A 15543-nucleotide genomic window follows, 5' to 3' on the forward strand; every position below is an offset into this window, starting at 1 on the left:
ACAGACATAGGAAGAGACCCGTCTGTCTCGGCAAACAAGATGCGGGGTCCAATGGGGACCTGCCTCTTGGACTAAACATGACACATAGTCCCCGACCTGCTTTTCAGATTATGTTTTCTCGGAAACGATGTAGTGTAATAGTGTAAAATATAAATGGCTACAATAACTTGATTCGAGCAGTATGAATCTCATGACACAACCATGACATACGGGGCCAAATACCAATTGTTGGATATACTGATGTCTTTACAGCTTTTCTTTCTTCATTTCATGCCAGGTTTTCGTATTTTTCAATAGCATCAATATGGAGAGATTACCTTTATTAATTAATAATTTATTAATTACCTTTATTGAGCTGCACCGGCATGCTCTCTGACTTCATCATGCGCTGATTTTGTGGCATCTGCTGGGATGTTGAGGCTTGATGTGTAGATGGCTCCATGACTGTTTGAGTTGGCATAGCGGCTGTAAAACTAGCACTTACAGCACTGTGGCTTGTGTTGGTGTTTGATGGTGAAGTCATAGGGCTCATAGACCCCCCAGCAGGGATGTTTGGCCCCATTAACTTCCGTCCAAAGTTAAGTATACTGCTAGACACTTTGTTTATGTTGAGGGGAGCAGGTTTGGTGTTCACACTAGAAAAAAAAAGTGACGATTGATGGTTATACTGCGCATGTTGAAAGCAAACAGAAGGACTACATGGCACGAGACAACTAGTCCTTTAGTGATAATCTCCTACTGATTAACCACTGAAACAACAACACACAGCTATGTAAGTGACACATCACTGGAACCAATGTGTCTGTTCCTACATTATGCTGCTCCCAGATTTAATATCAAAACCTATTGCCAGATTTCCTTTAAAAGAGAAAATACACTGCTCAAAAAAATAAAGGGAACACTTAACAGAATATAACTCCAAGTAAATCAAACTTCTGTGAAATCAAACTGTCCACTTAGGAAGCAACACTGTTTGACAATCAATTTCACATGCTGATGTGCAAATGGAATAGACAACAGATGGAAATTATTGGCAATTATCAAGACCCCCTCAATAAAGGAGTGGTTCTGCAGGTGGGGACCACAGCCAACATCTCAGTACCAATGCTTTCTGGCTGATGTTTTGTTCACTTTTGAATGTTGGTTGTGCTTTCACACTCGTGGTACCATAAGACGGACTCTACAACCCACACAAGTGGCTCAGGTAGTGCAGCTCATCCAGGATGGCACATCAATGTGAGCTGTGGCAAGATGATTTACTGTGTCTGTCAGCGTAGTGTCCAGAGGCTGGAGGCGCTACAAAGAGACAGGCCAGTACACCAGGAGATGTGGAGGGGGCTGTAGGAAGGCAACAACCCAGCAGCAGGACCGCTACCTCAGCCTTTGTGCAAGGAGGAACAGGAGGAGTACTGCCAGAGCCCTGCAAAATGACCTCCAGCAGGCCACAGATGTGCATGTGTCTACACAAACGGTTAGAAACCGACTCCATGAGGGTGGTCTGAGTGCCCGACGTCCACAGATGGGGGTTGTGCTCACAGCCCAACACCGTGCAGGACGCTTGGCATTTGCCACAGAACACCTGGATTGGCAAATTCGCCACTGGCGCCCTTTGCTCTTCACAGATGAAAGCAGGTTCACACTGAGCACATGTGACAGACGTGACAGAGTATGGCGACGCCGTGGAGAGCGATCTGCTGCCTGCAACATCCTTTAGCATGACCGGTTTGGCAGTGGGTCAGTAATGGTGTGGGGTGGCATTTCTTTGGAGGGCCGCACAGCCCTCCATGTGCATGCCAGAGGTAGAACAAAAAAGGTATATTTCAGCTCACCCTTAGTTCATCTGTGCGATGTGGTAAGTATCAGTCCGAGCACGGAAACAAAGTGTTGCTGCCACAACACTGGTCAACGTGTAGAGAAAAAAAGATGTGGATCCAGCTCCAGGAATAAAATGTAGAAACTTTATTAGTTCACATTAAAATGCTGCTGAGACATGACCGGCATGGTGGGTAACAGAGAGCAACCAGCACCTGACTGGACACGTTTCGAGCAACAAGTGTGCCCTTAGTCCTCAGTATGCTGATAGAAACACAGGTTGCAATAAGAATGTTCACAGCAGGTGAGTGCAATTAAAATGGACACGTGATACAAATACAAACGTGATGAACTCAACAAAGTGAACAAATTTAAAACTGCATAACGAAAAGATTGACAGAAGTAAATATAAATATATATATAAAGAAAATGTGCAATTTCACAAAAAGAATGAAAACAACAACAAAAACACAAAAAAAAAGCCACAAGATTCGTTAGTAATGGAGCATGACCTCTTTTCTTAGATTTAACCCTAAAGGGGCTCTGGTGTTGAGTCTGAAAATCCAGAAAGCCTCCCTATCGCGCAGTTTCTTTTCCCGATCACCACCACATATGTGTTTTGGTATTTGCTCAATGGCAAATGTCTTGAGATGCATAGTTTGCCTGTTATGATTATTAATAAAGTGGTTAGATACATTGGAAACATGTCGGAGTGTGGGATGTACTATATCATAAAGATGTTCCCTGAATCTTTCTCTGAACTTCCTAATAGTAGATCCAACATAGAACAATTTACATTCAGTACATTCTACAATGTAAACCACATGATCAGAGTTACAATTAAGGAATTTTTTTATGGAAAAAGTGGTTACATTTTATGAACAATTAAAATGTGCGGTTTTTTTCATGTAAGTTTTGCAAGAGTGAGAACCATACTTGAAACAGCCTGTGACGGACAACCAATCTGCACGATTTTTGTTTTTTTTTGGAATGTAAAAGTAACTGCGCGATAGGGAGGCTTTCTGGATTTTCAGACTCAACACCAGAGCCCCTTTAGGGTTAAATCTAAGAAAAGAGATCATGCTCCATTACTAACGAATCTTGTGGCTTTTTTTTTTGTTTTGTTGTTGTTTTCATTCTTTTTGTGAAATTCCACGTTCTATATATATATACACTCACCGGCCACTTTATTAGGTACACCATGCTAGTAACGGGTTGGACCCCCTTTTGCCTTCAGAACTGCCTCAATTCTTCGTGGCATAGATTCAACAAGGTGCTGGAAGCATTCCTCAGAGATTTTGGTCCATATTGACATGATGGCATCACACAGTTGCCGCAGATTTGTCGGCTGCACATCCCAAAGATGCTCCATACAAGGCAGGATGGATCCATGCTTTCATGTTGTTTACGCCAAATTCTGACCCTACCATCCGAATGTCGCAGCAGAAATCGAGACTCATCAGACCAAGCAACGTTTTTCCAATCTTCTACTGTCCAATTTCGATGAGCTTGTACAAATTGTAGCCTCAGTTTCCTGTTCTTAGCTGAAAGGAGTGGTACCCGGTGTGGTCTTCTGCTGCTGTAGCCCATCTGCCTCAAAGTTCGACGCACTGTGCGTTCAGAGATGCTCTTAGGCCTACCTTGGTTGTAACGGGTGGCGATTTGAGTCACTGTTGCCTTTCTATCAGCTCGAACCAGTCTGCCCATTCTCCTCTGACCTCTGGCATCAACAAGGCATTTCCGCCCACAGAACTGCCGCTCACTGGATTTTTTTTCTTTTTCGGACCATTCTCTGTAAACCCTAGAGATGGTTGTGCGTGAAAATCCCAGTAGATCAGCAGTTTCTGAAATACTCAGACCAGCCCTTCTGGCACCAACAACCATGCCACGTTCAAAGGCACTCAAATCACCTTTCTTCCCCATACTGATGCTCGGTTTGAACTGCAGGAGATTGTCTTGACCATGTCTACATGCCTAAATGCACTGAGTTGCCGCCATGTGATTGGCTGATTAGAAATTAAGTGTTAACAAGAAGTTGGACAGGTGTACCTAATAAAGTGGCCAGTGAGTGTATATATATATATATATATATATATATATATATATATATATATATATATTTATATTTACTTCTGTCAATCTTTTCGTTTCATTCTTATTGCAACCTGTGTTTCTATCAGCATACTGAGGACTAAGGGCACACTTGTTGCTCGAAAAGCGTCCAGTCAGGTGCTGGTTGCTCTCTGTTACCCACCATGCCGATCATGTCTCAGCAGCATTTTAATGTGAACTAATAAAGTTTCTACAATTTATTCCTGGAGCTGGATCCACATCATCTTTCTCTACACGCATGCCAGAGGTAGCCTGACTGCTATTAGGTACCGAGATGAGATCCTCAGACCCCTTGTGAGACCATATGCTGGTGCAGTTGGCCCTGGGTTCCTCCTAATGCAGGACAATGCCAGACCTCATGTGGCTGGAGTGTGTCAGCAGTTCCTGCAAGATGAAGGCATTTAAGCTATGGACTGGCCTGCCCGTTCCCCAGACCTGAATCCGATTGAACACATCTGGGACATCATGTCTCGCACCATCCACCAACGTCACGTTGCACCACAGACTGTCCAGGAGTTGGGAGGAGATCCCTCAGGAGACCATCCGCCGCCTCATCAGGAGCATGCTCAGGCATTGTATGGAGGTCATACAGGCACGTGGAGGCCAGACACACACTACTGAGCATCATTTCCTTGTTTTGAGACATTTCCACTGAAGTTGGATCAGCCTGTAATTTGATTTTCAACTTTGATATTGAGTATCGTTCAAAATCCAGGCCTCCATTGGTTAATAAATTTGATTTCCATTGATGATTTTTGTGTGATTTTGTTGTCAGCACATTCAACTTTGTACAGAACAAAGTATTCAATGAGAATATTTCATTCATTCAGATCGAGGATGTGTTATTTGAGTGTTCCCTTTATTTTTTTGAGCAGTGTACATTCACCGTCTATCCACAGGATCGTGATCTGCCACCCCATTTTAAACTCCTCCTCACTGTGGTTGTGTGGGTACGGAAGAATCAGACAACTGTAACTCCTGTGCTAGCGGCATGCCAGTACTAAGTGATCGTACATTTACCGCTAATCAGTTAGATAGTTGACAAATGTATTTAGATGGAACACTTCTTTAATGTCCTCAAAAAAGACAATAACAGTATAATTTTAGAACATAAAACGAAAAGAATACTAAAATAGCGAGCGGAAATCAAACGTACATTTAAAAGGCAAATGTTAAACCACAATGGAATTTTATTCTTTATCGCATGTTATGTTTAGAAATGTGGGTCAATTATTAGTTTTCAATAGACACATTTAGGAAAATTATTTTCTTTTCGTCTTATTTTATACAATACTATAAATCCTCTTATACGATCAGTATAAATCAGTAATAGACAGAGATACTGACCGTGACCTGTTCATCAAATCAAGTCCGCGTGCTCTATAGTAGTCTAGATTTTGATGGAACTGATAACTCATTGGTCTTGGATTTTTCTGTGATTTCAAAAAGAAAAATCATGATACTTCCAAAAATTCCAATTGCATGTTTCATTGACTAGTCAAATACAATTTTCATGTGCTATCTATGCTGGGCCTCCCCCCAAAAACCTCCATTCTAACAAGACCACCTGACCTTATAATCTACCTATATTTTCCCTTTACTTTAAGAGGCTCACCTTCTAGAAAACTATTTATACAGCAACTTTCAGCACTTCTTTTCTATATGCCATATACGAAATTAATCAATTTAATGCAATTCAAAAAACTTGTCATCTTGCTTCATAATCATTTTGCACAAAAAGGTGTAATTCAAAAATAGCTTTCAAAAAGAAAAGAAAAGATGAATGTGCCACCATCTTCATATTTTACTATGATAAATCAGCCTGAAATATGTGAAGTATAAATATTGTTTCCATAATTCAGTAGAATTATTAGCATTTATTTAAACTGCTGCTGTAAAAGTGCGAACTTTCAAGTAATCACAAACAAAAAATATCCTAACAACAGGAAACATTCTACACGACTGCAAAGTCAATGACCCCTACTTAAGGAAATTACATCAAAGTAACGTCAAGCCTATAATTATAAATCTAAGTCTATCAAAAGTACAGCATTAACTCGGTGCGAGCATGACATATGACTCTTTATGGAATGTTTATGACTGGTTTAAGACCCAGGCATTGTAACACTGAAGTCAAATTCAACCCAAAACTTAAAAACATTAAAAAAAAAGACATTAACCCCTTCATTAAGCAGCAATTTTTCATTTTCGTTTTTTCCTCCTCTTCTTCCAAGAGCCTTACTTCTTTTTAATCTTATTGTCTTGTGATGGAGTCACTGGTAAAGTACAGGTGGGGAGATATGTGTCACTTTGCTTAAAGGCGTCAGTGATATAAAGCCAGAGTGTTTCCTCCAGCACTCTAAAGTGCTTAAGCTAAAGTTGCATAAATGGGCTCGTTTTATGTGGACAGTCATAGAACGGGTGGGAGAATGTCCACCTTATCTCCACGTGTAAATCTGGCATCGCCATGTGCTAACAGGACCTGTGTGATGTCACAGTCATGCGATCAGTCACATGGGTGAGGAGTCACATGGTCTGTGCTTAGATGGCTGAACTCCAGAGGTAGTTTGGGTTGTTGACTGCCTGGAGAGAGAGACTCCAGGACAGTGTTTGCGCACGTGGTGCCTGTAAAAGGACATTGCTAACCCTGAGTGGGCTGACCCCCACTGATGCAAGGACTGTACGTAGTGCTACCATTTTGTCTTGCTGTTTTGCCCAGAGGGCCGTGTTTATTTTGTGCTTAAAACTTAGATTATGCTGTAATTAATAAACCAAGTGCATCCTTAAAGGTGCAGTGTTCCCGTGACTACCTGTGTGCAGACGAGTGAGCTGATCTACCACAATCTATAGCCATATGACTTGTTTTTTGTGACACAAGATGCACTTTTGAATTACCCCATTTTGCGTTTCCGTGCAGGCACCGCACACCTCAAATCGCTGCATGCAGACACATCCGCATACAACGTATGTCCCTGCGTACCCAATGTTAAAGATAGGTACGCCGGGAAACGCTGGATGCAGCCGGCAGTAGACGGAGCCTGGGCGGAGCTTCATGGAGGAAGTATGTTGCCATCCGCAGCGCACAGGAACGCAAGTCTAAAACCAACCTTCGTGACACAGAAAATAATCCATGTCACATTCTATCTTCAGAGACATGGCCACCACCATACCCAATGGGCAAATGGGGGTCCGCAGACCCTTATAATGGTCAGGGACTCTAAGGCTGGGTGCAAATTGCGTTCCCCCAGTCTGTTAGACGGACTGCATTACACCGAGGCATAACGCGGTGTAACGCAGTCCGTTAACGCCGCCACTAAGTCCTATGTCGGACGCATCGCTAGCGCACGCCCATAATGGGCGTGCGCTAGCGATGTGCCGTCATTGAGTGACGGACCCTGGGATGAGGGCTGCAGCGTTTCCGGGTCCGTCACTGCTAGCGCAGATAGAGCATCTGCTAGCTCTATCTGCGCTAGCGATATGACATATCGGTACTTGCGTTAACAGCAGCCCGTTAACGCATGTGTTGAACGGGCTGCTGTTAACGCAATGTGAACCTAGCCTTACATTGCCATAGTGCCAGTTCATTTTATTCACCCCACAATTAGGCAGTGAAAACCTGACCCCAATGTAAGTGAACAGTAAGTACAAGAAGCGCAGGAGGCATCACTACTAAATCCATCTATAAATACCCCATTAAACAATACACAGGCTAATAAATAATGGAGGATGTCTCCGACTTCTGGAAAATGTTGATGTTTAATAACTGGTGCCGTGTTGAAGAATGGCATATTAAAGGATATATTTATCTTCTACATCCAGCATTTTACTCTTCGAGATATGAATTGCATAGCAAGTTAAACTTTAATAAAGCAGAACCTTTTAAGACATCAATCATGCATTCATTTTCCCGATCTACATATAATTAAGACAACCTGAGCGCTTGTAAGTAAATAACAACATTATTGACTGATTACAGATTAGAAGGTATTTGATAATATTACCAATGCAAATCCCACCATTAACCACTAGATGGTAGGCACAGTCTTTGTCTTTTCGGGATTCACAAAAAATGGTCCTTACTAGAAAACAGATTCCTAAATCGAAGTGAAAAACTACTGAACAAACTTATACAAAGTAACTCGGGAACAGTCATGGTAATGCACACTTATGTGCTGTGCGTTACGTATGTAAGTGCTCCGGCCACCTTTCTGTACAGCATCCAGCATAGTGAGTAATGCCCGTTCACAATCAGCTAATTGTTCCTTGTGAGTAATGGAGCACACGAGGGAATGGATGTCTGAAGGGTGAGTATTCCCAATGGAAGCACGCAGGTGAGCAGCTGTCATATACACGTCTACGTTTCCACACACAGATTTTCCAATATGGATTTGTGTGCAGAAAATTCCCTGCATGTTACAGTAACAGTGGATGAAATTTTAACAAATTGCAATTAATGGAATTACTCTATAAAATAAAGATTTGTTTTTAAAGTTTATTCTACGAAAATTGCTCTACAAAATAAAGAAATAAAAAAAATAGTCTAACTAATTTAGTATTGCCATGTTCGTAAAAGTCTGATCTATGGAATTCTAATATTAATTACCCTTTATTATAAACTGTAAAATCAAAATCAATTCTAAATGCTTAAATTGCCAGTTTATGCTCATTTTGCACACCCCAAAAGTGTAATAGCAATGAAATCGTTGTATGTTACCCAAAATAGTAACAAAATTACAGCTCGGCACTCCAAAAACAAAAACTAACAAGCCCTCACAAAGCTCCATCAACATAAAACTAAAGAAAAAGGAAAGTTATGAGTCTCAGGAATGGCAAAACAAACCATAGAGTTCAGAACATTTTAACCACTAAAAAATGAGACAAGTTCGGTATTGCTGTCATCAGACTGACGTGAAGGATCATGTTGCTGAACAATGAAAACCATAAAAGGCATACTGTAATTGCACTTTTTCGCCATCTTTCCTGACATATGATGATTTCCCATTTTTCAGTACATTGTATGTTAAAATGAATAGAGTCATTCAAAAAAATAAGCCACAAAAAATGGCTCTTCGAAGGGGGAGAAGGAAAAACAAAGTGCAAAAGAGAAAATTTGTTTGGTCAAACATAGGTAAGTAAAGTTGTCAGGTTACGTCTGTTACATTTTTCGTACATTTACAAAACTTTGATATAATGGTTTGTTACAATGTTCAAAATCTAAATTCTGTCTCAGGGCTCACAATCCATAACCATAATACATATCAGTTTGATGGCAGTTATGGTGTGAATGCCGGTAAATGACAATCCTTATAAAACATATCAAAAATACATCTGTAGCCTATTCTGTCGAGTGACCTATACGAGACCATACGCTCCCCTATAAGCAGCAGAAGTTATGTCTTCTATTCACAGAGAGTATCGTAGATATCAGGAAACGATGAGGAATGGGACTGAACGTATGCTGGATAGTGATGGCGCATGTGCTCGTTACTCGAGTGCGCCTAGGGTGCTCGGGTATGCGCAGAGTATCGCGGGTGCTCGAGAGACATGTACAAGACCCTACGGTCAATCACGTCATGTTTTGTGGCTTTCTAACAGCTGTGGGGAGTCGAACATCTAACTCAAGCACCCACGATACTCTGCGCATACCCGAGCACCCTAGAAAAACTCAAGTAACGTGCACTTGCCCTCATCACTAATGCTGGATTGTCACAATTTCACTCAGTCTACAGTAGCCACAAAATCCCCCCTAATGTTGAGAAAATTGGGTCGCCTGTTTTACTGATTTGCTGGTTTGCCAAGTAAAGCTTAAAGGGAATCTGTCACCAGGATTTTGCTTATTAGAGAGGAGCATATTGTAGAGGCAGAGACGTCTATTCTGGCAATGTATCACTTACTAGGCTGCATGCTGTAGTTTTGATAAAATCATTGTTTTATTCTCATTACAGGACTACTTGACCTGCTGCAAGATAGACGAAGCACGGCATCCCCCCACACTGGTTAGCAGATTTCTGCCTATGCACAGTGTACACAGCAAGCTGCCAATCAATAGATTGGGTGGGGTTATAAAGAGCTCAGCATTCGGAGAACTGCTAGATTTGCAGCTGATTAAACAGTTTTTAATCAAAACTGCAGCACCCAGTGAAGTGACAAATCACTGGAATAAGGGTCTCTGTACCCACATCATGCTGCTTCCAGACGGGAATGGCTCACCAATGCAGTGCAATGGACGTCGAAATGCAACTGAATGAAAAAAATGTGTTAATCTCTAATAACTATACATTCTGTAGAGAGAAAAATGTTTTTCATTCAAAACGGATGAGAATCATCACTTTAAGGATGATTTCACATATCCAACATCGACCTTCTGGACCCAACTGGCCACGGGTTGGTGCCCTGACCCGAACTCAACATATAGGTACATATGATGCTGTTGAGTCTGTATCAAAAGACCAGTGACGAGAATTGCAGATGAATAAAAATGTCCATTCTCGTCCTTTTTTGAATGATAAAGATCAGTGGCCGTGCGGACATTGTGGTCCTCACTCGGACAGTACATTTTGGACATGTGAAACCACCCTAACCCATCACATAAGTCTATCCCATCCTGCAAATCACATCTTGAACTTTTCACTGTATGGCCTCTGTACCATCTATATATATATAATTGTCTAAGGGGTACTTCCGTCTTTCTGTCCGCAACTTCCGTAACGGAAATCCCGCGTCGCTGATTGGTCTCGCCAGCTGCCTGTCATGGCTGCCGCGACCAATCAGCGATGGACACAGTCCAATTAGTACCTCCCTACTCCCCTACAGTCAGTGCCCGGTGCCCGCATACTCCCCTCCAGTCACCGCTAACACAGGGTTAATGCCAGCGGTAACGGACCGCGTTATGCCGCGAGTAACGCACTCCGTTATCGCTGCTATTAACCCTGTGTGTCCCCAACTTTTTACTATTGATGCTGCCTATGCAGCATCAATAGTAAAAAAATGTAATGTTAAAAATAATAAACAAAAAACCTGCTATTCTCACCCTCCGTAGTCCGCCCAGGCGCGCGTGGCTGCTGCCATCTTCCGTTCCCAGAAATGCATTGCGAAATTACCCAGAAGACTTAGCGGTCTCGCGAGACCGCTAAGTCACGTGGGTAATTTCGCAATGCATCCTGGGAACGGAAGATGGCGGCAGCCACGCGCGCATCGCCAGAGCTTCGCTGGATCCCGGCGGGTGAATATATAACTATTTTTTATTTTAATTATTTTTTTAAACAGGGATATGGTGCCCACACTGCTGTATACTACGTGGGCTGTGTTATATACCGTGTGGCTGCTATATACTACGTGGCCAGTGTTAAGATACTATGTGGGCTGTGTTTTGTACTGCGTGGGCTGTGCTACATATTACGTCGCCTGTGTTATATACTGTGTAGCTGCTATATACTGCATGGGCTGTGTTATATAGTACGTGGGCTGTGTTATATACTGCGTGGCCACTGTTATATATTGTGTGGCCTGTATTAATGCATCGGGTATTCTACAATATGTATGTATGTATGTATATAGCAGCCACATAGTATATAGCACAGGCCACGTAGTATTTGTCTGCTATATACTACATGGCTCCTATATACTATGTGGCCTGTGCTATATACTATGTGGCTGCTATATACATACATACATATTCTAGAATACCCGATGCGTTAAAATCGGGCCACCATCTAGTTATACAATAGCCATGTACAGGTCGGGGAATATTCGAGCTCCTCTGTTCTGTTTGGGTGAATATCCTTACTTCAGGAATTACTCCTATTACAAATGGAAGTAAAGTAGCCATAAGCACCAGAACTGAGGGAAGATAAAGAAGCTGTTATTCTGAATATCGAGCAGTGGACACATGGTGCTATAAAATGGCTGACAGAAATTCTGCGCAAGTGGGAATATTTCTGTTCAACTATTTAACCATTTTTCCCCACTCCTGACCACTCACATTTTCATGTCTTTTCTCACGTATATTTTTAATGGTTGTAAAATATGTTCTCATTCAGATATTCAAATGTATAGGAAATGTGTGCCAATTCTTAACTTTTTTATCTACTGACAAACATAAAGCACCATTAAAAAAAAAAAAACCATTACAAAGTATGTTCCTATTTCCGTAGAAATTATTTTTATATAATGCACTTATATAATGCAAGAGGTTGTTGCGATTCTACCTAGTGGTGTCTTTTATTTTGTTTCATGTTATTGTTTAGAAAATCACATTGTATGATTTTTAAATAATTAAACTGCATTCTATTGCGTGAAATAAGTATTTGATCACCTACAAACCAAGTTATTTATTTTTTTTTTTTTTAAAGAAACCCTCCTACTCTGCACTCATTGCCTGTATTAATTCTACCTGTTTTAACTTGTTACCTGTATAAAAGACACCTGTCCACACACTCAATCACACTCCTACCTATCCACTGTGCCAAGAACAAAGTTGTCTAAGGACACCAGAGACAAAATTGTAGACCTGCGCAAGGCTGGGATAGACTACAGGACAATGAAAGAAACACAAGATGACTGACATTCTTCCTCGTCTGGGGCTCAATGCTAGATTTCACCTAGAGAGGTAAGGATGATTCTGAGAAAGTCATGAATCAGTCTAGTAGTACATGAAAGGACCTGGTCAAATGACCTGAAGAGAGCTGGGACCACAGCCACAAACATTACCGTTAGTAGCACACTATGACGTCATGAAATAAAATCCTGCAGGGTGCATCTGCTCACGCCAGAACATGTCCAGGTCCGTTTGAAGCTCACAAATGACCATCTGGATGAGTCAGAGGAGGCATGGGAGAAGGACATGTGGTCAGATGAGACCAAAATAGAACTTTTTGGTATCAAGTCCACTCGCCGTGTTTGCAGGAAGAAGAAGGATGAATACAATTCCATGAACACCCTCCCAACTGTGAAGTATAATGGGAGAAACATCATGCTTTGGGGCTGCTTTTCTGCAAAGGGGACAAGACGACTGCACTCTATTCAAGGGAGGATGGATGAGGTCAGGTATTCCGAGATTTTGGCAAACAACCCCCTTTCATCAAGAGCACTGAAGATATGTTGTGACTGAATCTTCCAGCATGACAATGACGCAAAACACACAGCCAGGGAAACTAAGGAGTGGCTCCGTAAGAAGCATTTAAAGGTCCTGGAGTGGCCTAGCCAGTCTCCAGACCTGAACCCAATATAAAATCTGTGGTGGGAGCTGAAACTCAATGCTGCCCAGCAACAGCATTGAAACCAGAAAGATCTGTATGGAGGAGTGGGCCAAAATTCTTGCTACAGTGCGTGCAATCTTGGTCAAAAACTACAGGAAACATCTGACCTTTGTAATTGCAAAACAAAAGTTTCTGTACCAAATATTAAGTTCTGTTTTTCTACTGTATCAAATACTTATTTAATGCAATAAAATGCAAACTAATTATGTAAAAATAATTCAATGTGATTTTTTTTAAAGATTCTGTCTCTCACAGTTGAAGTGTACCTATGATAAAAACTGCAGACCATTATTTGTAGGTGGGAAACCTTGCAAAATTGGCAGTAGTGTATCAAATACTTATTTTCCCCACTGTATTAATATTTTTTTTTATTATTGATTTCCTGTGTAACTTGGGCTGGTAAATTAGCCACAGATACAGGGGAAAGTCAGACTCCTGCTTGTATAACAGAGCTGACATAGTTTCCCAGGATTAAGCAGCTCCTGCTCTCTCCCTACACACAGGGATCACATGATCATTGGGTCTAAAGGACAAAGCACTGTCAGTGCTTTCTAATCTGTATACACAACCCTTGTTCAGCATTGTGAATGCAGTGATTAGGAAGGCAGACATGGTAATAAACTACGTCTGCCTTCTCTGTGGGAAGTCTGGCTGTGTCTGACAGCTGACTCCCTGATAACGCACAATGTCCTGCAAGTTTACTTTGCCCTTATATTTTACAATGTCAGTGCAGAATAAAGTGAGAATTGCCTGGAGAATTATGGTGGAATTATTGTGGCTTCCAACTGTAAAGAGGTTTACAATAATATAGTAAGGAAAGTAAACCTTAGTACAGGTACAATGAAGGTAAAGGTCCAGAGGGAAATCTTCAAATGCATTGATGATTGTCAATAAAGGATGTTGTCCAAAATTTTAAAAATGTATCCCAGAAACAGCGCTACTCTTGTCCATGACCTGTAACTGGCACTGAAATAGACATGGGCCATATACAAAGGTGGTGTTCTTTCTAGGCCAATGTGATGACATTACAGCTTCCACAGGGATCGTCACCCAGCTTTAGGAGAGGAAAATCTGTCTAACTGGGCAGCAATTCAAAAGCTGGTAATGGAAATACGGCAGATCTGTCATTATGGGAAGGATTGATGACAACCACTGTGGGAGATGTAACAGGTGCCATATTGGATGCTAAATGGGACTCGAGGCAATTTCATTATTTGACTTCATAAACTTGTTCTACTGCCTCGAACGTCCAGTAACTGTGCTGGCAGGATACCTGGATGTATGAGTATGCGAACAAGCAAACAGTACAATAACTGGTGAATGAATGAAGAGAAGACTTTGGCTGCAGACAGCCTGGCGTATTTCCAGGCAGTATACATTCCTCTTTTCTATATTAATAATAAGCGGGCAGCTTTTAATGAAGACAAAACTGTTAGTATCAATTTCTGCAAACTGGAGTAAAAAAAAAAAAAAAATAATGATAGAGAAAAAAGACGACAAGGCGGCGGTGTTTTATAAAACCACATAAAGTCTAAGCTCTCTCAGTTCTCAGGAGTAAGCGTCTTGTTATTGAAAACAATGAGCAGATAGATCATATGGTGCACATGTGTTTTCAAAGGATTGACAAGCAATTCAGGACGAGAAACACAGATCTGCCATCTAAGTGCTCACATCCATTATTAGGAATAATGATCCTACCTGAATATATGAATAAGATGCAAGTATTACTTCAGCAGGGCAATTTACATTCCTGTGAGGTTTGCTGGTATTAAAATGAGCTGTTTACAGTACGGGGAGATTAAAAAGTGCACTTGAAATGCAATTTTGAAAGTATAATGGAAATGTGAGAACAAAATTGAAGAATTATTTCTTGGAAATTTAAGATACTGAAAAGTCCCATGTTTGGAGTGCCAGCCCCCTGACAAAAGGACCGCCATGTTAACCCTTCTGTAAATTAATATTCTGTCACTACAAGGAGGTGGGTATTTTAATTATGAGACAGTCAAAAGTAGAGCGGATTGCGAGCTAAACTACATCTTGGGATATTGTGTTAAAAATATCGTCCCGTTTTTACAGTTTGAAATTCGGAAATGTCTCTGTCATGAGACATACGAACTCAGACGTCTCTCCGTCTTTAATGAATTAGTCACGCGCTTCACATAACTATTCCATAAAACCAGCTTGATTAAGTCTGACATTACAGAGGACCTATCACTTCCCATAAATATGTATTTTTTTTTTTTTTACTGTTGTTGATGCCGATGTTCTTTGGAATCTGAGATTGTTTATTCTTGCTCCTGTACCTGACCGATATCAACCCCTCTTCCTTCTATGTACGCTTTGTCTTGATAGCCAAGGTTGG

General features: G+C 41.2%; 1 protein-coding gene across 1 annotated transcript in view; it reads right to left on the reverse strand.

The window, feature by feature from the left end:
* TBC1D5 (TBC1 domain family member 5) overlaps positions 1 to 15543 on the reverse strand; it is a 745630-nt gene that overhangs the window by 130501 nt on the left and 599586 nt on the right. The window contains exons 17-18 of the mRNA XM_077268870.1: positions 5272 to 5357; positions 346 to 635 (exon numbers count right to left, since the gene is read on the reverse strand). Coding sequence (XP_077124985.1) covers positions 346 to 635; positions 5272 to 5357 — 376 coding nt within the window. The remainder of the gene's footprint in view (positions 1 to 345; positions 636 to 5271; positions 5358 to 15543) is intronic.

This window comes from Ranitomeya variabilis, chromosome 6 (genome assembly GCF_051348905.1).
Source record: "Ranitomeya variabilis isolate aRanVar5 chromosome 6, aRanVar5.hap1, whole genome shotgun sequence".
NCBI classification, from domain to species: Eukaryota; Metazoa; Chordata; class Amphibia; order Anura; family Dendrobatidae; genus Ranitomeya; species Ranitomeya variabilis.